This window comes from Fistularia commersonii, chromosome 4 (assembly GCF_037954325.1).
Source record: "Fistularia commersonii isolate RoL2024-O1a breed Wild chromosome 4, RoL_Fcom_v1.0, whole genome shotgun sequence".
NCBI classification, from domain to species: Eukaryota; Metazoa; Chordata; class Actinopteri; order Syngnathiformes; family Fistulariidae; genus Fistularia; species Fistularia commersonii.
Genome location: NC_141287.1, coordinates 7,374,342 through 7,397,977, shown reverse-complemented (window position 1 = coordinate 7,397,977; position 23,636 = coordinate 7,374,342). Strand labels below are relative to the sequence as shown.

At 42.6% G+C, this 23,636-nt stretch overlaps 1 protein-coding gene across 20 annotated transcripts in view; it reads right to left on the bottom strand.

Moving 5' to 3' along the window:
* The window catches only part of lmo7a (LIM domain 7a), a 49,109-nt gene that overhangs the window by 4,156 nt on the left and 21,317 nt on the right, over positions 1-23,636 (bottom strand). For 5 of the 20 annotated variants that reach the window (XR_015106022.1, XM_086144977.1, XM_086144987.1 and 2 more), the window contains 20 exons: positions 21,792-21,822; positions 20,824-20,937; positions 19,796-20,003; positions 18,969-19,218; positions 13,899-13,928; positions 12,938-13,052; positions 11,987-12,126; positions 10,998-11,448; positions 10,304-10,564; positions 9,896-10,010; positions 7,916-8,077; positions 5,999-6,174; positions 5,831-5,894; positions 5,446-5,502; positions 5,125-5,166; positions 4,233-4,258; positions 3,305-3,412; positions 2,351-2,437; positions 892-1,292; positions 681-737 (listed from right to left, as the gene is read on the bottom strand). Coding sequence is in view for 19 of the 20 variants with exons in the window: in XM_086144977.1 (XP_086001103.1) it covers positions 681-737; positions 892-1,292; positions 2,351-2,437; positions 3,305-3,412; positions 4,233-4,258; positions 5,125-5,166; positions 5,446-5,502; positions 5,831-5,894; positions 5,999-6,174; positions 7,916-8,077; positions 9,896-10,010; positions 10,304-10,564; positions 10,998-11,448; positions 11,987-12,126; positions 12,938-13,052; positions 13,899-13,928; positions 18,969-19,218; positions 19,796-20,003; positions 20,824-20,937; positions 21,792-21,822 (2,895 nt within the window). In the remaining variant the exon portion in view is untranslated. Of the gene's footprint in view, positions 1-680; positions 738-891; positions 1,293-2,350; positions 2,438-3,304; positions 3,413-4,232; positions 4,259-5,124; positions 5,167-5,445; positions 5,503-5,830; positions 5,895-5,998; positions 6,175-7,915; positions 8,078-9,895; positions 10,011-10,303; positions 10,565-10,997; positions 11,449-11,986; positions 12,127-12,937; positions 13,053-13,898; positions 13,929-14,557; positions 15,895-16,362; positions 16,510-17,170; positions 17,483-18,380; positions 18,696-18,968; positions 19,219-19,795; positions 20,004-20,823; positions 20,938-21,791; positions 21,823-23,636 lie in introns of those variants that run through there. The other 15 variants (XM_086144980.1, XM_086144986.1, XM_086144978.1 and 12 more) reach the window with 12 other exon arrangements.

The window sequence follows — 23,636 nt, the reverse complement described above, 5'->3', positions numbered from 1 at the left end:
AAAATAAATAAATAATACTAAAAAAAAATCATTATTTATTATTTACTATTTTTCAAATAATTGAATCTTTAAATTATTGATCTCAAATCCAGCTGGAAGAGGAAGCACTTGACATGTTTCAACAAGTAGCCATGGCACATCCAACACTGTGAAATGACTCAGATATACAGTCAGACTAATATAGTCTGACCAATTATCTATCCCCATAACTAGAGTTGTAGTTGGTGGTTTAAACGGTTTGTGAAATTAACCAAATAAAGAGTAAAACAAAGGAACACAGGGGTGCTGTGTTACCAGCTGCAATGGCAATCTAAGACCAGAAGCATATCACAAAACATGGTACGATAAAATAAGGAACCACTTTAGCAGCACAGTTGAAGATAAGGAATATTGGATGAGGGCTAAGGGGTTAGGCTTATGAGGCTGGTGGTTCTGGAGATCAGGGTTAGGGTTAGGAGATTAGGGTTAGGAAATCAGAGTTAGGCTTTCAGAAATAGGGTTGTGGTAATAATATTTAGGCAGTAATAACATTTAGGCAGTTAGGAGAAGGGTAATAGGGTTCCTGCCTTTGGTTAGATGTGAGACAATAAAGGTTGAGTATGATGATGTGGGGGGAGTTTAAGAAAACCATCAATTGGTGTGTGATATGATGGTTGAGCAAACACTGCTACACTACTAACCTGTCTGCAAAGGACTGTACTGGCTGCTTATTGGCAAGGAACAAGGAGCCAGCAGACCTTTGGACGTTTATGTGCAGCAAGAGATGGAGGGGAAGTCGGGAAAAGAGACACGCGGACTTATTAGTGCGACTTGTGTTAATAAAGACAGTAAAGCGTGTTGTGTTTCGCTGAATGGCCGAGTCAGCGCAGGAGGAGCTGCGTCTCCACTGACCATTGCTGCTGCTCCTCCAAAGCTCTCTGCCTCCTCCTCTGCTCCTCCATCTCCTCTTCTCTCCTCCGCTGCTCAACCATCTCCTCCTGCCTCCTCCTCCGCTCCTGCTCTCTCCTCCGCTGCTCCTCCATTTCTGCCTGCCTCTTCCTCTCCTCCTCCTCCTCTCTCAGTCTCTGCTGCTCCAGCTCCGCCTGCCGCCTCCTCTGCTCCTCCTCCCTCTTCTTCTGCCACCTCAGCTCTTCCTCCTCTAGCATCCTCCTCTCCTCCTCCTCCTGCTGCTGCCGCTGCTTTTGCTGCTCCTCCTCTTCCCTCTTTTTCTCCTCCTCCTCCCACAGCGTAGGAGCTGACTGGTTGATGGTAGAAAGGAGAGAAAGGCTCCTGTGGTTGTTGTTCACCTCCAGCTAAGGTTGGGAGAGAAAAGCACAAATGTTTGAACATGTTGACATTAAACAACTGAGATGTAAATAACCATCAGAAGGAGGTGCAATGAATACCGAAGCATCTCTCGTCGTCCTTTGAGGTGACAAACCTGCATGTTACTACACATTGTTCATCATTTATATCAGGGGTCTCAGACTCGTGGCCCGCGGGCCAATTGCGGGCCTCTAAATAATATTTTTTTCTCCCTTGCCTGAAATCAAATCTTTGTGTTAGTGCGGCCCACGCGTTTATTTCTCACATGCATCTAGGGGTTTTATACAGTAGGCTTAAAAAAAAAAAAAAAAAAAACGGGCAAGGAAAAAATGAAACAGTAACTTTGCAATGTATTTTTTTGCTTCACAATTTGAAAACAAAATGATTTTTTGATGAAAAAACCTTGAGTGACATTGTTAAAACTTTTTTTTTCTTATTTCTATAAAAACCACAAAAACGATACTAGAAAAAACTTAAATTAAAAAGATTTAATAACCAGAATAGCCATCAATAGCCTTGTGAACATTCTACCTCCTCTTATACATGCTATCAATCAATTTTCTAAGAAATTCTAGTGGCAAATTTTCCCACAGGGACAAGATTTTCTCTTTTAACTCAACAATATTTTTAGGGTGTCATTTCATCAATTCTTATGTTAATATTCATTTTCAATATTAATTCGTCATGTATTTTTTAAAGGAACAGTTCATTACATATCATTTTTTTTTTTAATAATTTACCTGTTTATCTTCTTTACACGAATGCAAAGGAAAAATTTGATGAATTATTACAGTGGGTCAAACTTTTTTAATGATACTATTCACCTACTACTTCAGCTATTAATGAACTTAAAAAAAAACCATCTGCGAAGGTCATCAGTCATTCGGGTCATCGCCGATCATTGTCAAATTTTATCTCGGCACCCGGACTGACGTTCTCCCACGCCTCGACTCTCATCCAAGAGGCTTCTTCATTTCCGAATAAATTCAGTTGCCTTGCCATGATTTGGCTACTCAAAAAAATGAACTGAATCATCATGCATCACCTCCTGATGGTCTGGGCTTTTGGCAATCTCCTGCTGAGCCTTGAGCCACTCCTCCTGCAGCTTTTCCTGGTCACGTTTATATTTCTCCTGCAAAAGTAGATCAGAGGTCAACATTGGAGGTGATATGACATTACTTGACCTTAATTTTTTTTTTTACAGTGGGATGGATGGATAAGAAAACAAGTACAAAAACTTCCTGTAACTGAGATTTTTGATAGAATTTCAACTTAACGCTCACCTACACGTTATCTAACCATGCTGACAGTTCTGAACTCTAGTGCAGCCCAGGGCAGGAGATCTTCCTGGCACATCATGAAATCAGGCCATTTATGCAATGGAGAATAAGACCGGAGCAGCACAAAACTACTTCAGCTTTCACTGTTTGATTTTGATCTTGAAATAGACCCTCCGAAACATGTTTTGAGGGGATTTTGCAACTTTTAAGATGGATACTCAAAGGATAGGTCTAGCTGTCCGGGTGGTTTTTCTGCCAGTTAAAATGGTCCCAGTTGGACGCGAGAAACGACTTGCTTCTCTCTTCTGTCCTCTGTGTTGCCATTGCGGAGTTGTAGATCAAATACATTCTGCTGTGAGTATTTTAACTAAAAGGTGAACCATAGACTTATTTGCGCGTTTGTTAGACAGAAAAACACTGTGAGCCGAACACATGAATACATGAAGTCTGCAATTAATTCAAACGGGGGTGTAAAGTTAATATTTCAACTGGTAAGACGGCTGAGATTTAAAGTTGAATGCAAACACAGTGGCTGCAACTTGTGACAATTTAAACATTCTATTTTTTGAATCTTACACTCTGAATTTTATCATCATCCAGTAGGCAAATAGTAAACTCCCATGATAAATTTAGTATGATGCAGACCCTGATTCGTGATCGCTTCTCATTGGAGTAGGTTTTCAAAGAATTTTGAAGACTTTTTATCTGTTTATAACTACCTGGAGTAGCCGCTCCTGCTCCCTCAGCCATTTCTCTTGTCTTCTACGCTCCTCCTCTGGGTCCCAAGACCAGCGGCTGGTAGATGGAGCGATGGAAGGAACAGGTATCTGAAATTAGAGACAAGGGATGTGTAATATCAACACACCATCTTATAAACTGCTTCAGATATATTCAAGACCATTACAGATAACAATGGCCTGACAAAAATTTCTTTTCAAACTTTTCAAATATTGGATGACCCTCAGATTCAGAGGAATTTCACTTCTTGAATGTGGTACAAAATCCCCCAAAAGGTTTGTAAGCCTTGATCACAGTTTGAGAAACAACAAGGATTAAATGAAGCGAAAAGAACTGGGCTATTGCAAAGAACTGGCAAGTGGATGAAATGCTCAACATTACGTTACAATATCTGTTCGATCTGCACAGAAGATGTTGGAAGTCAGGCAGCAGTATATTGAATCTAAGTGATACGTCCCGTTCAAGCTTATATTGAGTTTCACTTTAAATACACTTAAAGTTATATTGTCTGTAATTTGATTAAAACGTAACGGTTCCAAAATAATTATTCCAAAATAGCATGGTGAATTCACCGCAGTAATCAAGTATAATAACAATTGAACCGCATTGTGCATTCATCTATCTTGTGTCTCACAAGAAGATGGCTTTAAATTGTAAAACATAAAACATAACCGTTTAATATCACATCCACTGACAGTAAGATTCCTCTCCTGAAAATGCCCAATTTTTGATTTTTTACAATCAGTTACAGAAAAGTAAGAATTCGTATGAAAATCACCCAAAACATCCTTACAATTAGGTTGAAATTCATGACAATCAACTGTGAATAATGGGATTCTTAGTTTCTTCCCTAGTTAGAAGATCATCAATCATCTCCCACAAACCCTCTGCGCTTTTAACTCTACTTACATCTGGCATTGCTGACTCGGATCCTCCTTGAAAACACAGATAATCACCCGATGAGTATTTCCATTATGCACGAGCAGGAATTAAACACACAAGTTAACCTTTAGGTCATTTACAGTATCAACACATGGCTGACAGCCTTATAAAGATTTCATTTGTAATTTATCTGGTTGTATTAGTATTTTTTTTTAGGTCAAGGAAGAATTAATCATTGACTGTGACATTTAAAACCCCTACAGCAATTGATGTTTACTGCAAGCATTGACCGACAAAGGTTTAATTTCACCCCAAAACATTTCTGATTCACTTGATTCTGTCATTGGATAGCAGTAATGCCAGTCCAATAGTTCAGATGGGGAAACCCATGAAACAGAATGTGGGGACAATGAGCTGCAACAAATGGACACACACACACACACACACACACACACACACACACACACACACACACACACACACACACACACACACACATACACATTTGCAGCATGCATTTCATGCACATAAATACAGTGCAGCTCGTCTGGCTCTAGGATTCTTCAGTACATGCAATGCTTGAGAGCCACAAGGAAGTATATCACATCATGCACAGCCCAGAAAAAAAAAAATCACAAAAAAACATCAAAATCACAAGACTGAAAAACGCATCTCATATCCTGGCAAAACACCTTGCATGCCGTGCAACCTTTGGAGTGTCAAATATTGCTTTTTAGAAATATGATTTTTCTATCTTCATGTCTTGAAGAGAGAACTAGAGCAATATTTGCTAAAGGTGTTTTCCAACCTCATTGTACTAATGTAAGGTTAATAAAATGATTAATCATTGAAATTATTATTAAATGAAAATGTCAGTATCGATGAGGCCAAAGTGAGGAGGTCACTGCACACTGTTTACCACAGAGGTAGACCAGCGCACTGACACTGGACCCTGAGCCGCCTGAATGTGGAAGGGACACATTGAAGGGGTTAAGACTCGTCCAAAAAAGGAAAAACAGGGATATCAAGGATTCCATTGCATTCTTGACAGCATTTTATGCACCGATAGGTTAAAGTTTGATTGAACATAAAGCTGAAATATGACACATCATGCAAAATCCCACACTCATTGGAGGATTTAGACGAGACAAAAGCACAAAGAGCCCAGCCACAAAACCACAGAAAAATGTTCTAAATCACAAGCCCCTCAGTGCTTTTTCCAGTGATTTTTGTTTTTTACCTGTTTCAAAAAACTCTGACCTCCTTTTTAAGTTTTTCAATGATATGGGTTCTGAGTCTACATGAGAGATGGAAATAGGATACAGTGAGGAACAACACATTTTGCCAAGTGAGTTATAGGTCTAATAACACAATATAGATAATATGATGCTTTGCTTTATGATCTCATGTTGTATCTTGTGAAATTATTCATGAGTCATTAATATTAAAGTCATTACAATCAACTCTGGAGGTTAACAATTAAAAGGGGATTAGTCATTAATAAAAAAAAAAAAAACACACAAAATCTCATCCACTATGACTATGGATAACCTTTTGAAGAAAACACAGAAATAGTCATCAGAATCAATTTCCCAACCTTTCAGTTTGTGTGCTCTGCTATTTACCTTTGCTTCTCATGGTCACTGACTCCTCACGGAAACCGCCATTAACCCCATTCGAAGTCATGTCCTGCATAGATACATGACAAGGTGTGCAATTAATAAAAACCCCAAGGGTAAAATAAGCTAAAATATTGATCAAACTTGAATCGGGCGTTTCTGCTGGTCCCTTACAGTGACTGGGTGGGCCGGGGCCTTCAGGGAGGGCGGTGTTTCCATGGAGACGTGTGAGGTCAAATCCAGGCTGGCCTTTGAGTCTTGGAAACCTATAAGTATCGGATGATCCATACTGGTCAGATTGATGATCTTATGGCTTTTAAATGGCAGGGAAGGTTGATCTCTGTCCCAGTCTGCATGCAGACAATGCAACGGCACAAATGGTATGTTCGCTTGCACATAGACACACTTCTTTGCATGTGTATATAGTAGTTTTATTGTACATGTGGAACCCAACACTTTATGGGGTATGACTATTTACATTACGAACGGTCTAAAGCAGGGAGTAAGGTTGCAGTTACAGTGTTGTTATAGAGAGTGGCAGGGAGTGACAGAGAAACCACCTTCCTCAGCCATGCAGTCTATTAAAGCTTTTATAAACCCACGCAGTGTTTCTAACAGGCTCACAATCACTTTACTCCAACTATTTTAACAAGTATTATGCGTTAGAACAAGGGAGCTATGCTACGGGGCTTATTATTTTTGTAGGGTGACACTAATGTAGTTGGAAACAGTAAGCCTGTTACGCCAACACTGTGAAAACAGCACACTTTCACTCAGTAGGCCGTGGACCGGAGCAGTTAGTTCCTCCACAAGGAAAATAAAACATAAAATAGACGGGGGAATGCCGACGAGCCAGAAAATGGAGACAAAAGAAAGTTTTGCTCCACAAATAAGATGGAAAATCCTGATGTGAGATTAGACAAGAAATGAATATTGAAAACCCCTGGGGTCAGCAAAACAGCGGTTGCCCCCAAATCGGGGGAGAAACAGTGACGGAGCCTTAACCTGTTAGCTGTCATTGGATCATTCACGGATGAGCTCACGGGACTTTATGAACCAATTTAGATTGTCAGAACAGTTTAGCGATGCAGGCAGCATAAACACTGCTGTCAGTCCCAGAATGTTATGTTCCCTTTCAGTACCTCACTTTCATGCACACAGAATTCCATCACTTCAGGGGACATTATATTGACTTAAATCAATTGCTTGGGGGCGTATTACTTTAACCCTGATCTGTACCGTCTTTACCAGAAGACATTTTTTTTTTTTTGGTTGCGAGGACTCCTCGACCATAGGCTGCATAAAAAGTAGAGTGGAGAGCGCCTTCACACAGGGGTTTATGTTTTAATAGCTGTTTTTCTGGAGGCCGGTATGAACATATTTAAGGTGGGAGAAGGGAGCTGACAGACACCAGGGCTATAAAAACCTCTAAAGCAGTGGTCCCCAAACTACGGCGCGGGGGCCGGAAACGGCACGCCTCCACATTTTGCCCGGCCCCTGAAAATAACAGAGATGCGATTTTTTTTTTTCCATTCTGACCATGTAATCGTGACTTTTACATGCATAGAACGTAACGTTCTGTTCCACCCCTCTGCGGTCTGTGAATTATCTGGTCTTTTTTTCTGTGAAAAACTTGAAAAGGGTTATTTGGTTATTATTTATTTCATAAATAGTGGTATTTATTTCATTAATAATGTTATTATTTATTTTCTAATTTCTTTTTACCTGTCAAGATCCCAGAAAGGGTTACTTTTTGGTTCTATGTGGCTTTCTGGGAAACAATAAATGTTTACGTTTAGACACCTCTGCGATCGTCACACATTTTGTTACAAACTGGCCCGGCCCCCCGTCAGAAAAGGGAAAAGTTATTTGGCCCTCGCAGGAAAAAGTTTGGGGACCCCTGCTCTGAAGTATCCACAACTTCATCATGTATTTTACTTTGACAGACCCTAACTCGGAAATGAACCACCATGCTAATTTGAGGAGGAATTGAAACCTGAGACCACAAAGATTCAGAGACACCACAGCGCATAGAGAGTGTACACACACAAACATGCCTACAGATGTGCACAAACAGCCCAGCTGACTCACTGTTCTTGCCATGGCGACGTATATCCATCACCAAACTACCCTCCAGCAGAGCCTCTGCCATGTGGGCTTTCCAGTCTGTGTAGCTCATTTTTGCCACCTGGTGCCCATTCACCGTCAGCACCTCATCCCCGGTCTGGAGCCGGAACATCTCGGCCGGGCTGCCTGTGTGAGACAAGACGACCGCTTCAGTCTTTATCGATCATTTGTTTTGGATCAAAATTGATATTGTGACTTTCGCTGAGGCACAATCAAGCTAGGTTTTTGCGACGTTTCTTTCGAACAACCGTTCACTATCAGACCTTACTGGATCACCATCAGTGCTTCTCAGCAAAGACGACGCTCTTTTTTTTATTAATCATATTAGTCTCCTTTCTGGTAAAATTCATGGTTATTACATGATTTTCTCAGCCAAGAGACATTGTCATTCTCACAAGAGCATTACATGGCACACCTTATTGGACAAATACAGTCTTACTATTGACTTTAAACTGTAGAATACCCATGTTTAGGCATGTTTCCATTTTTATAAAAGCCCTCTATCTGTTGGTATTTGAGATTAGAAGGTCCTTATCATTTATTTCTGGTGACAGATGCCGGCTCCCATACAGCCTCGTCCACAGGTTGCTTGTCTTCCGCATAACAACAATACCCAGAGGCTACATGACATGGTTGTCGTGACCAAACATACTGACACATATAAAAACAAACTGTGTGAAACTGCTCTGACAAGACTTCACGTCTCATACATTTATTTCGATAAATATACATGACATACTATAATGTGGTTAGGATGTGAGTGGGAGAAAAAGAGGCTCAGGCCCAGCAGATCTGACCCAGATAGATGATGTCCTATATATGGTGAGGTCCACTGCAATGGACTGAAAAACCTGCTGACAACAACCCGCAGCGCCTGTGTAAAATATGAATTTTATACTGGGTTCCAAAATTACTACAGAACTGTAACTGTTGCTTTTTGAAATTCTTTTTCCATCTGCACATGTTGCCGTTACACGGACAGTTTGGCCGACCTTCACACACGGCTTCCGATCACAGAAAATAAAAAAAAAGCCCTTTGCGCACACATCCAGTCTAAATACTTTGGAGCAGATGGGAGTCAGATCTTCTTGCCAAATAGGTCCGCACACTGATTTACAACTAATAAGGAAATGTATTCCTGTCTTTTCCAGTCACACGGCATTTTTTCGAGCTACGAGACCTTCTTTGGAACAAAAGAGAACCAATAATAACAATAATAATAACTAACAATAATAACTAATAAAATCTAGCTATTAGTCATTTCTGAGGTGAGCAAGTACAAAGAAATATTAACATATGTTGGTGCTCGCTAAAGTGCCTGTAACTGGGGCAACTCAAGCCCACAAAATAAATTATACCAGTTTATTCAACTAAAACATAAATATTAGTCTGTTAATCAATATACTGGATATCTGAAAAGAGTCAAAGAAACACATACCCCAGATCACACACATCTAAAATATACTCACTTTTAATGTTTTGTGTCCAATTTGGTAGACAGTCTCAATTTATTCTTCAGAAACATCTTCAATAATATTGAACTTCGAAAAGAAATTTAAGTGAGTCTGAACGTTGTGCATTGATGATTTCGTTTTCATCAAACTCTCCTAAAGCCTTAAGACCGGAGACAACACTTTCAAACCCAAACTTATTTTTGTCTGTTGCCTTCAAATGATTTTCTGTTCCACTCACTGATTTCAAGATCATGTTTGCATTTTAAATGTAGCTTAGAATTGTCTTTTGTTTACACTGATTTCCGACCACTTTGAATTGGCTTCAGAATGAATAACAGCTATTCGAATACATTCGCGGTGAACATCTCACAAATAGAAAACAGTTTTTTTATGGGAAGCAATAAAAGCGGCCTTGTTTCTTTGTAACCCATCGTGTTTCACTCCAAAAATACAAACTCTCGCATTGGAAGGCCTTCCTCTGCAGCTGTACCTTCTTGGATGGATGTGACGTGAGCTCCTGTTGAGTCCCAGGTCGCCTGAAAGCCGAAGTCTCTGCTGCTGTTGGGTCTCTGGTTCAGGCTGATCCGCATCTGGCAGGAACTCTCCTTCAAAAAAAAACAGCATTAAGTTTGAGTGAATATCAAAAACTCCACAAGGACACACAGGAGGGAGTTTATGGCATAAATAAGAAGAGTCTCCCCAGCCAGAAAGTTTCCGTGCATTGTAAATCATCTACGGCTGTTGGTTAATTGACAACGTGTTGCTAAACCATTTCAACACAGCCTTTTTGTTCTGATGTTTGTTAAACATGTATTAAATTTTGATAATTACGTAACTATTCTAAATGTCAGTTGCAGCTCTATCTGGTGTGACACGCATATTTTGGCCAGTTGTATACCTGGCCGGTTGTTTGGACCGGAGCGGGTGGGACTGAGGCTTCCTTCTCGGCCCGAGGCGGGCCGGGTGAAATGCTCTGGGCGGAGAGGACATTTTTCCCCGCGGTCTCCTCTTGCTCCTCCTCATCCTCACTGCTGTGGGCTGAGCTTGACTGGGAGTGAGCCTCGTCTTCAGAGGTCATAAACTGATGATAGCGATTCGGCACGGACGAATTCTTAGAAACATCAGAATCCCCGTTGACGCGCCTTTTGGATTCGTCCATCTGTCCGACAGAGATTCAGAGAAGGGTGGATGTTTAGGAAAACCTTAATAAAAGGCGCACTTTTTTCAGGAGGACGATGACAACATTAGTCCACAGTTGTTGCATGACGAGCTAAAATATGGCCAAAAATACTGGACGGACACAAAATACTGGATAAAGGCTTTGAATAATAACCAGGCTTTTTACATTTGGCAGAAAACTGATGAATGTGCGGAAGCTGCGGCTGCCAGCTGAGTTAGCATTTTTAAAAAAAAAGCACAAGTTTCATCCATTATTTACATTGTAATCAGATAAAGTTCATGGGAAACTGTAAAGTGGGCAATACAGTGTACCAGTGAGGCGTGGATTTCTTACTTATAAACAAACACTGGCCCTACCGTCCTCTGCTGGCCCGCATACTTTACTTTTGTCGCTACAATGATCGGGCACTCACTGCAAAGGTCCGGGGGAGTGAGGTGATGCGGGACGGCTGAGCCCCGAATGGTCTTGGTGTGACGACCGACGTTAGACGTGCACTGTCCGATGCCTGGTAGGTCCTTGGGAGGGACGCCGAAACCCGAGACACCGCGGGAGGCTTCGGCTCCATCAGAGTGCGCTGTGGTTGTTTGTGCACGGACCCGGTGGAAGTAGGCGGATGGTCCGAGATGTCGGACGTAGGAGGGGGAGCGGCCCGGCTCCGACCTAGGGGAGCAGCGGGGGACTTGTCCTCTTTCTTAGAAGGCTCGGGAAGTTCAGAGGCGTGGTAAGGAGTGTCAATAGTGTAGCTCCTGGCAGGAGGGGCTCGGGAACGAGGGGAAGTGACAGGTTTTTCGAACACGTCCTCATCTAAGTGTGAGAAGCGAGACCCAAGACGACTGCCGACGCTGCTCTGACGTTTAATCTCTCTGTTGAACCGACAGAGGAAGATAAGGGGCGGGGGATTAAAAGGCAAAAAAAAACAGGCAAAGGTAGGTCAATATTAAACAGAGATGATAGTGATCAACAGAGATGAATGAGATAATTGCAAAAGGTTGAGGTGGGTGTAACACTAATGGGGAATAGAGCGAGGGATGATGCAAAGCCATGATGAAATGACACTTTCACGCAGGCTAAAGCCACAAATACAGAGTCTCCTCATTCACTCCTGCACAAAAGTAACCCTGGTGTCACTTTGTTCGATGCCGCAAAAGGTTTCATGCACACCTTTTGTTTTATTACCTTGTTGTGAAAAGCAAAGGATCTCCCTCCGAGGATGAATGAAATAGTGCAAGAGGAACAAAAATAATTTTTTTTTTTTTTTTTTGTAGGCGTCTGAGAAAAAGCAACGTTATAAACGTCTACCTGTTTAAAACGAGCGATCGATGTGACAGTTGCGACGAAAATACCAGTATAATTTGTTTCACCTGTGTCTACAGAGAATTATCCTCGATGGCTTTTATTTACCTCTCCTCTTGCATCTCTTTGAAGGTCTTGGACTTTGTGTTGCTGCCGTAAGTCATCTGCTCGATCTTCTCCCTTTCCTCTTTCTTCTTCACAATATCGGAGTTGACGCTCCTGCGGCGGTTCTTCCACTTACTCAGGTCCTGCGGCGAAAGCAAATATCAAACCCCCCCCCTTATTTATCGGTTTTAAAACAACTCAAAATTGGTACGGGTAAACCGTTTGCTCGCCTGGCCAAATACTTAGCAGTCAAGTTGAGATGGGGAAAAGACAAAAAAGTGAAGATTTGAAGGTGTTCTATTTGTGTGCTTTAGGCTCCTCCCGGCTCACCGCCCTTGAGTATTGGGGACTGTGTGACCTAAATGCTGCTTTAGGACTCCATTATTCTGCCATGACACCAATCAGATGAGCATACCGGCCAGCGGTGTATTACTGCATAACTGCGATTTTTTTTTTTTATTTTATTGTTTTTTTGTTTGATGATTTAAGAACTGATTTGGAAGTTTCGGTTAATTAATCAATTTATTTATTTATTCATTCGCCCAAATTAACCCCCTACTTATTATTGTAATTTCCGTCTCGGACGTTACATCACTGTCACATTTCATTATCACACCTTTTGGTTTTTACGGTACAGTATGTGGTGTTTCCTGTCTTAAAAACTGTCACTTGAAAATGAGGACAGTTGGTAGCCAGAGGGCAGTGATGCACCGATCAGTCAGCCTCCGACTCTGCCTTCTGTGGAAGCCACTCCACTTTCATCCATAGCCACAAACTGCACTGCAGCACCTGCTCTCCCGTTCACTGCTCCGATAACGCAGAAATGAACTCGTGCTTAATTTCAACCTTTACGCAGGGGATTTACTGGTTACTGGTGTAATGCATGAGTTCACGCACATATTTCAAAAACTCGCCCTCTGGTAAACAAATCAATATTCCTGAGAAACTACTCACATCCTGCCATTGATCCTCACTCTGCTTGATCTGCTCCCGATGCCTCAGCAGCTCGCTCATGCTGACCTGACGGACGACCGAAGGCTCAACTTGGATATCACTTGTTGATTTGCTCCTGTGTAAGCAAAAGGAGTAAACAGGAGAGGCAATTTTTAGAAAAGACCAGGAGGCATCAGCTGCAGCTCAGTTCAGAGGTGGGGGTGGGGTTGGTCAGTTGGCATCCTGGCACCGGCTTAAATGCAAAAAAGTTAGATTGGGAAAAAAAAAAGAGCAACTCAACTCCAGACACATGCACCATTTACCGTTGAGGAATAAAGAAAAAAAAAGTAAACAGCAGAATGTCAGTCTAAATATATTCCAGCTCGGATGCTGAAAATCAAACCTTAAGAGAGAAAGTATTAGTTGGCAAACACAGCATTCGATAAAAAAGTAGGGTGTTTCATGCCTATTTTGTTAGTCCATCACAGCCTGACAGCCTTACCCTGTCATGCAAAGTGAAAAAGCGACTGAAGCTCACAGCCTTTGTAAAAAAAAAAAAAAAAAAAAAAAAGGCACTCTTGTTTTTACTCACCTGTAAAAAAAAAGAAATGACATACAGCTCATATTGCTATAGGGTAGTAGGATGGGTTACCCTCTGTCAGTGGGGACACTGAAGTGGGGTAGATGACCCAGCATATTGCTATTGTATCAATGGTTCAGCTTTGTTGCTTTGTCAGTTGATCTTTGTTAGGGAAAACAACAAACTTCACCAACCCACCCGACCCGTCCCCTTCACTATGTGCCGTACAATGCACCGCCCCATCGGTCAGCATTTAACAACTACAGAGGCAGAGCAACATAAAAAAAAAAAAAAACACACACACACAAAACAAAAAAAAAAGCAAGGGGCAGCGGGGTGCAACTGTAAGAGGTTGGTGCAAGTATAGCGGTGTCACATTCCTGAGCGCCTGTGTCAACTCACCCTTCGATACCGTCTCGCATTTGCTGCTGTCTAGGAAACCAGAGAAAAACCACAAACAACACAATCACATTTCTGTAAGTTCAGCATTTGAGGGTGACTCTTAGAGCAACCTGCTCAAAAGCCAGTTCAATTAGCTAATTGCAAAACCCGCTTATTGCCGGGAAGTGTTTTTTTAACTGTATCCAAACCCAGCCTGGACATGACCGTGCTGGTTTGCACAGACGTGGGAAGTTTCGGGTGTGTAATCCATCGCAGTATCACCTTATACTTGACAGCTGAGGCATGTACACATCGAAATTTCTCTAATCCTGGCATCCTCTCTGGAGAATTCACTGGAAACATAACTGTACAAATGAGGCTACAATGTGTGTGTGTGTGTGCGTGTGTGTCTGCTGTTTTGCAAACACTGTGGTAGGGTGGTGTTCAGATTGAAGTCAATAAAAGCTGCATCCTTCTTACAAAGCTATGAGGAATTTCTGATGATGGGAATCTCATTAAAAATTTAATTGAAGCATTTGTTTGGTATGTGATGGCGGTTTCTAAGGGACGAGCCTTTTCACACTCTCGCACTTCATCACTGGTGAGGAATACATCATTCTGCTCAGGTTGGATCTACATCACTGTAGTTGCTAAAAGATGTCAACATTCTGGCACAAGAATGAAATCTCTCATGTTTTTTATTAAGTGATGTTCTTATTTTTCCATTCACAGGCAAACCATCTTGTGGGAAAAATCCACAGCTCAAGTCTGTTCTTTTTTTTTTCTTTTTTTTCCCCAATCGCACTTCAAAATACAGAACAGCAGAAGTTTAAATGACTCATCTGGCATTTCAGGTCAAATACACATTGTACAATGTACAGAAAACCAAACTTGAAAAGGCCCTATAACCTGATAGGGCCTTTCTTTTTCACGCCATTCCGCTTAAAATAAGACCGAGTCTTTCAACATTTAAAACATGATGTTCGGTTCTGATGTTCGGCAACGATGAATGCGGTAGAGGGCGAATCAAACGAAACTTCCGACGATCAGTTTTGTCACAAATTCAGGTCCACATGCAGCGACGACCTCTTCAACGTCACACAGAAAATACTTCAAGACTGAAACTGCACAGAAAAATCGAGACGAAAACTAAATAATCGAGGCGGAGTCTGAGCCGAAGCTAAGAGACACAGTTACCGCGATCCGTTTCTATAACTTCAGAGCTGCTAGCCTCTCCAGCATTAGCCTCTTTTTATATCTCAGCTGACTCGCCGCCCTGATCGCCTGCCACTTCTGGAGGTCACTCTCGTCACAGGAGGTCGGCACCGAGGGTCCCGTCTGATAGACGTATTGACCTCCCGGTGACCCTTGGCCGTGATCAGAACAAACTCTCAGCTTCCGGACCAGCATGTCATCGGCTATTGGGCGCGTTTCCTTTTGAACCTCATTGTGTTCTTTTGCTTCTGCTTCCTTGGTCAGAGGGCAGGGGGGGCACAGGAGTCTGGACTTGAGTTCGGGAGGAAGGGCCCAGGGCTCTGGGATGGGCATTGGGGAATAGTTGTCAGGGGCGCCGGAGAGGGGACGTTGTTGTTGAGCCTGAAGAGTTTTCTCCTTACGATAAACGACATCGTCCTGCTCGATATCGGGGTAAACGTCCTCCTCCGCGCTCTCACGGCCGTGCCGCTGGGTGACGATATTGAGCTGCGGTTCGGATGAATACAGCCGGCGTTTAGCTGGAAAGGCGGTCTTCAACATAGCCAGGTCTGTGTTGGACTGAAATGCCAAGGTTCGCCGGGCAAACATGTCATCGTTCTGCAAGTCAGGGATAATGCTCTCATAATCAACGGGATCTGGGGGCTCCCGAGGGTCTTGGCGTCCCAGGAGGGGTCGCCTCTCGCATTTGAACAGTCTGGGACCAGAGGCAGGGTCTACTGGAGCAAAAACCATTGGGGGGGTCTCTAACAGAGGGGCCTGTATCTTGGGGAGTTGTAGGGGACTGTGTGGTTGAATAAGAAGACTGCAGGGCAGGCAAAAGAGAAAAGGACAGAAAGGTGAGTGCATGCATGAGAACAGGACCAAAGATCAAGAACAGGAGGGAAAGACACACCGCAGCTACAAAGGTCATATTTGATTCCAGCAGATGGTGATCAAATGAGGATTTGACGGTCACATCGCCATGAAATAAAATGAAAAGTAGTCGCTATAAAAAGGTAAGAGTCACTGAAGTAGCATATAAAAAAAAAAACAAACAAAAAAAAAAAAACATTACAGGTTAATGCTGCTAAATTCCACAGCGGCCGGTGCAAGTGAAGTTAAGGCGAGTAAGCTCAGGTTCAGTCGCTTAACAGATTATTTCATCTTTAGTATACTAGAAAGCAGCTCATCAGCAATTGATCCCCCGACTAGGGGCAAATGATATCTCTCTTAAAATGTCAGGACGGTCTAGAACATTCCAGCATCGTCACAATCATGCAGCTGTATCGACCTTTTCCCCACAACACGGGTGGTGTGTGTCGCAGCCTCGGGTGTGTGGGAGTGAGAGGCAGAGTGGCTGGACTGACAGGAGCCAGAGGAGAGGCGAGGACTGATATCACTGTCTGAATCATCTGATGAAGAGCCTGACTTCTTATAGCTACAGTTGAGGACAGCGGGTAGAGAGGGAAAGTTTACGGAAGAGGAGAAAGGGTGAGGGAGAGTCATAGGAAGCGATAGCCGGGGAAGAGAGGGAAAGATAACGGTTTAGAAAAGTGCTGGGAAAAATAGAAAATAAAACTCTGACTGCTGTTATCTGAGATGCCGGCATGCAAATGTGATTAAATACGACAAGTGACGATGGGATAGTGAAGACACGGGATGGAAAGTGCAAAAAGGAGGAAATGAATAAAAAGAATGTGAGCACACTCACTGACCACCTTAATCGAAATAAAAACAAGAGTTAAATCTGATTGGCAGGTTCCGTGGTTAGAACTACAAATTTATAATGGGCGTTTTAGACCTGTGGTGATAAGATTGACCCCTTGACTTTGCGATTGATGTACGTCCACTTTACAGAGATTCCATCACATAGATAAAAAACAAAATAAAAAGTTCAGTAATGCTCTTCATCTTACAGTATGGCCTTTCTGAAAGTGTCAGGAAATCCGGATTATAAGAGTTACATTTTTGATAACTTTCCTAAATTGGAACTAATAAAGTGGCCAGTGAGAGTATTAGCTGATAGACTGTACAAAGGATTCAGATGACATTAACGTGTTTGTGTTCATTTGATTTGGGATTTGAATGCCCTCACACACCTGAAACCTTGCATCTTCTTGTACCATGGTCTCTTCTGAGAGCCCAGTTTAATCTTCTGTACGTGAACGGCTTCCTCCGGCGTCCAGAACTTTGGTAAAAACTTGTCATAATATACAGTCTGGGGTTTGATACCCATCTTGCGGGTGTAGAGATCATCTTGCACCGGGTCGGCATAGCCTACTTCATCATCCTCATCCTCAGAGTCATCGTATACATCCCTGAACAGGCTGTCAGTGCACACAGCTTTACGGTGGTCCACCCTCACACAGCCCTGCTGCGTGGGCTGTCTTTCCCCGCCGTAGACGCCACCGCTGCTCAAGAGAGACAGCCAATCAAACGTGTCAAAAGCATTTTTTTTTTTTTTTTTTGCAGTGCAACACAGCAGCCAAGCAGACACGAGCGCATCGGCTCAAGACGGGAGGACGCCGGGGTTAGCGAACCGGTATGCAAGCCAAAAAAAATCAAATCCATCTTTCAAAGAGGCAGCAACTTATTCTAGGAGTCATTAATGCCAACAGAAATGACTCCTCCGAGCTCATTGAAATCAGACAGGGAAAAGAAAGACGTGCAGTCAAAAGTCAAGGCGATTAAGTAGAAACCGACAAACAATAGCAAACTTAAGACGGACGACTTCTGAGCACTGTTAGCGTTTGCAATCTGCAACCAAAGGTGATGCTCATGGTTGAAATGAACCATGCAAAATGAGGGCGAGAGAAGCGTTCAATGTTGCTTTTCACATTGGACAGGCACACGGAAGCCCCGTTCAGACCTGGCGTGGACATGCATCTGGCACGATCTGATCGCAAATACACAACTTTAAGGGAATTCATTTGCAAATTTAGGGTGTCAACCGTATCGAGTTATTTGGCTCGCCTGTAAACCAGTCAGGGAATTGATTTTTTTTTCCCTTTTTAAATGTTTTACTAATCTCTTCCTAGCGACGAATACGGACCGTCGTCATGACACTGACGTCTGGCAGGCTAGACGTAGTCGCACCGCTCCGGTTACAATCAAAAATGCATTCAGAGTTTGGAAACGGAGACGATCGGGGAAGTGAGATCGGATCAGAAGCAGATGGTCGAGATGCATGTTTGACACATTCTATTGCCAGGCGTGAACTCGTGGACGACGTCCACTCGTGACCAGGTCCCCCGGCACGATAAAAGCAGATCTGAACACAGCCAGAGTCACAACCTCGCAGTTTCTGACCTGAGGTAGGTCACGCTCTGTTGGGGAACAACAGTGGGGCTCATAATGACCCGTGGCCAGGGGTCCCTTTGACCGCCGACCATTTTCCCCCCAGCCATGGGGCTGATGGGCACAGCGAAGTTAGTGGGGGTCGCTGGAGAGGGGCTGTGGAAGCGTCTGCTGGCCAGGTCATCCAGAACCAGATCGGGGTCTGGTCGGTCTGCGTCCGATTCACTGCCGCTTTCATATTCATAGGACCACAGTTGATGATCCTCGGGCAAGGCAGTGGGGGTTCCTTGACTTTTGTCGTAGCAGTCAGAGGAAAGTCTCGTATCGCTGAAGTCATCATACCACAACATAGGAGAGTGAAACATAACACCGGCACGCACCGACATCGACCATTCGCGGATGACAACACGGCACCAGAAACACTGTCAGCAAAAGGCGGCGGTGAAGACAGACATGATAAAAACATCCATCGTTTGAACTGCATGTCAATTGTTCTTGCCCGAACCGGCACTTTTTGAGCCTTTTTAAAAAAAGGAAAGAAGTTAATTTACAGGGCGAGCTGTGTCGAACGGGTGTGAAATGTGAAATATGTAAAAGTACCTGGTCAATTTGCCCTCATCCTCTGCGTACATGGGGTTAGCCCAACTGCGCCGGCTGTCCTCATTACGCTCGGCTCGTTTCTTCCTCAGCGGAGCAGGCACGTAGCCTGAAGCTTTGTCTTTAGAGGGCAGGAACTGGTTATACTGGGTGCTGACCTTGGGTGTGATGACTACGGAGCGGCGGTAACTGAGGGAGTCCTTGCTGTCGGCCATCCTGAAGCCGGAGTCTGCCTCAGTGTCACTACAGCAACCTGGAAAACGGCAGCGGGCTGACTTAGAGAAACAGGTGTGATTAGAGAAAGGCTGGAAAGAGAAAGGGCAGTGACCGGAGGCTTGTTGGGGGTGACGGGGTTGAAAGGCAGATAAATGAGTTGAGGAGGGAGAAAAGGCTGGAGAAGATAAATGGGCGGTGAGTTGTGTATTCTGGCAAGAGTTTGAAGGAGTAGCAGAGGGTTGCAGGGGGAAGAGGGGGCGCTTCCTTATTTACAAGTCAGCGTGGAAGCCTGAGGAATGTCTCATTGCTCCACTCCGAGACCCGGCTTTTCACCAAAATATGCACTTTCGCAGGCTGCCCACTAGAGGGCAACGTGTATTTGTTTTCACAAGTGGAAGTCAAATTTCTGGCTCCGACGCTGCATATCTTCCCGGTTCACAAATATTTGATGGACTTGAATATTCATCATAACAATTGCAAAGGGAACTGTCATCCACCATCGCTTACCAAGTCAAATAAGAATGAATCTATGGATATTGGCCTCTTAAATCCTCTTCGGAGTTAGTGGAAGGATATAAGAGTTCTTGAGAATTGAATGACGGGACAACGCTCACCTTCACTGCTGCCTTTTAGAGTGACGTCAGATGAGCCACTGTACGCTTGAGAACCCAGAGAATCCAAGCTATCTAGGGAGTCGTCTCTCCTGTGTCCACCTCCTCCTTCTTTCAGCTGATAGAGCTCCTCTTGCTCGGAGTACCAATTATCTCCAAAGCCGCTGTCTCTGACGTTACTGCCTTTCTGACCGGACAGGTCTTGGAGAGCCTTACAGACGCACAAACACACAGTCACATAATAGGTTGCCAATTACAATATGCAATTCCCTCGTGTTTATGTGTGCAGAGTGTGAAGTCTCTACTGTTTCGCCTCTTTATTTTTGCAGACTCAGTTTGTGTAAACACTCTCCTACACTGCCCGTAATGGGCGATGTGTGCCGCAATTAAAATGGCATAGATCACTGTTTGCTCTTTTCGGACTGCCCTTTCAAAACAAACGGTACCATGCTCCTCTGACGACTGCGTTTACTGACTGAGAAGATTTTCCTCACAAATAAAAGCATAAACAAGAACTTCCATTGTTGAGAGCGAGCTGGGGAAAAAAAAAAAAAAAACAACAAGGAAAAATAGTCCAATAATTTTAGGACCTCAGATCTCTTGAACGCTGCACCAGAGTATCTGGATCATTACTGTTACATATAAAGTTATGTTTGAACGAACTGTTATTATTGAAAATCCCTGTAGTCTGTTGAATTATAGGAGCCTCGCATGCCACCACGAGGAGGGCGAGAGAGCAGGGGTCTTAAAGAGAGGAAGGTGATATTTTACAGGCAAACTATGTGAACAATGAGCCCCGATGTAAACAGGATTAAAATAGCTCAGTTAAACCGTCAGGTCATTTATGACTTAATATAGGTTTGGTTTGAATAGCCAGCAATGTGAGGCCCGCTAGCCAATCACACTGATCATTTTCTCCGCCATGGACTACATTCCAGGGAGGATACACAGAAATCCAGCAAAGTTGCTGTAACTGCTTTCTAAAAGTCTGTTATACTTTGTTTTATGGAAAAATCTGATATTTATCTTACCTTGTAAAGCGCTGTTCCAAGTAATCCCTCAAAAGCCTTGAAATTCAAGTAAGGTCCATTATAGTGATGCTCGTAGTGAGCCCTTCTACCCAGCCAATAAATGGTGATCAGAACCTGAGGAGTACATAGTGCAGTACAATAACTGAATACTTATATAGTGCATATAGACATTGAATAGTTTAACATTCTGCATGATAAATGGCATAAATACAGAGGTGCACACGTGCACACCATTGTATTTCAGGAGGCTATTGTAACGTCGTCGTTGTGAGGTCATTTACCTCATAGTGCTCTGCTCTTTGTTTCTAGACTCATCCAGAATGCTCTGCTAACTCTAACTGTTAAATGCACTCATTAAAACCAGGGATGCAAAACAGAGATCAACCAAAGTAAGCAGAATCAAATATTAATCAAACTACATAAGCCACATTTTACTGTTTAATGAAACATGTTTATACTTCGAGTGTCAGAAAGATGACGCGGCAATCGTTTTCCTGAACCAGGTTATGATATAAACAGTAAGCAGTTTAATATCTTGTGTTATTCTTGCTCCTAAGAACTTATCTAACTGTGCGCCCAACTAAAGAGTTTTTGTTTCTCTCGCAAGCTAAGATAAGATAGTTGCGAGGGCTCCAGAAATATCTTTTTAAAGTGCAAAGGGGAGACAAGCCTGTTGTAAGTTCATCAGTCCAAACTATCTGACCCACATTAATAAAGTAATTGTGATTATGTATTGGGAAAATTGATGAGAAATGTAATTTTAAGCAGTAAGATAAAATTCAGCTGTATTTCTGAGTGTAAATGGATGTCATAACATACCAAATGGTGGTTAACAGTTTTAATGGCCTATCTTTAACTTAATCTCTCCTCCGGTGACACATGAACTGTTCTTTCCCTTTACGGACGGATGAAAAGTAAACAAATTAAACTCTCCAAAAAGGCACATCAGAGAATATTTTTCCACTTACATTTTTCAGTCTCCTGTTGGTCTCTTGGTGCCTGGGAGAGAAATAGCAGAGAAGAGAGGTGAGTGAGAGAGAAAATGACAATAAAAGAACAGCGGGCTATGTTAGGCAGTGAAAGAGCTGGAAACTGAGAGCACAATCTAGACTACTGTCAGCCCTTCACTCACCCTCACACAACACAAAGGCTGAAAGAAAAACAAACACATTTCTGAAAAAAAAAAACGCCATCGCAAACCATAAAGAAAAGCATCGGGATTAAACGGTTTCCATTGTGCACGGCGGCTATTTCTCGTAACAAATCATGATGAACACAAAAGCGGCTAATTTATCGAATGAACGCAGCTTTACTGTTGCGATAAATAAATACATCTATACTTATATTTCTAGGGTTTGTCAGCTGACCTGGCAAGTAGTAAATCGCCTTCAAGTCTGAAATGTGAGCTCGTTCCTCTTTCTGTGAAACTAAACAACAAAAACAGCTTCACTTTTCAGCCAAATATCACCTTTTTCTTATGTGCATTGTGTGCCTGTCACCTAATTTGACTATACGATTAGGAAATGCCTTTCATCAGCAATAATGGGCTGCAGCATTTGACAGCAACAATGGCCGAAAACTATATACAGTCTTTTCACATCCTTCTTGCATGCTACACATTCCTGCAATCATGCGGTGAGACAATTGCTACACAAAGCTCTTTGCACAGAAATGCCAGTCTTCCTCATAGTTTATTCCCATAATACAAGTGCACTTAAACAGAAATGCAAAGCACATATAGTCATATTTTGTTACAAAACAATATTAATACGAATGAGATTTCAAATGGAAACTGTTCAACCCACACTGTGTTCAACCTCTTATTTTGCATACAGTAAAGAGCGATTATAGTTCTATGTTTTCTAATTTAAGTGACCAATATGGGCAGGGGGATGAAAAGAAATACTCTAATTGTTCAACTTGAAAAAAAATTTTCAGAGCCTGGTGTTCTCTCCTGTTTGACAAATCATCACCCGATTGCTTCCTGCACTACTCATGTGGAGCGTTTAAAAAGATAAACGGAACATGAAAAAAAAAAAAAATCATAAAAAGCTATTTTGATGCCTGCAACTGCCTTAGGATTCTGCTGTAACCTGTTTTGCATCAGCTGAGAGCTCATGTGGTTGAGCATATTCATCAGGAGAATATCACTGGAGTCTGGTTAGCACAAGTTGTGCACAGAAAAGATACCGTGAAAAAAAAATTATAGCTAATGCGACAAGTACTCCCGCTGGATTAAATGTTTGGTATACTGATGGAAGCATTTTTGGTATTGTTTTCCAGATGTTTTTTTTTCAGATGGTGGTGTCTGAATCCTCTGCTTTGCATCTTGGTCGAACAAGTATTTGTTTATTGCATGGTGCAGAGTGGCTCACTACAGTTCTGTCAGGAGACTCTCTGGATTTAAAACTGGCACTGACAGACTTTCTCATCACCATGCTCTCACTGAGGTTAAGAAGCGAGAGATTCCTCAACGGCCTGTGACATCTTTGTTCTTTCAGCCTCCAACGTTGACAAATCATCCAATCGGTGTTAAATACCATATTGGTCAACATCAAGCATAAGTTACTGTTCATCCATGGGAAATATTTAGAACATCTATTCGTATAACGTTTTTTTTTTTAAACCGGGCGCTGAGGTTACTATTAAATCACATCTCTCTGATGGATTTAATGTGATTGGATAATGATTCTCACAGAGAGCAGATTTATTAAAGAGCCTGCAATAAATTCCTCATCGAGGTCATAGTTACAAATTTATGATATCTCTAGGGAGGGACTGACGCTACACTTCGAAGTATAAGCCTTTGACCT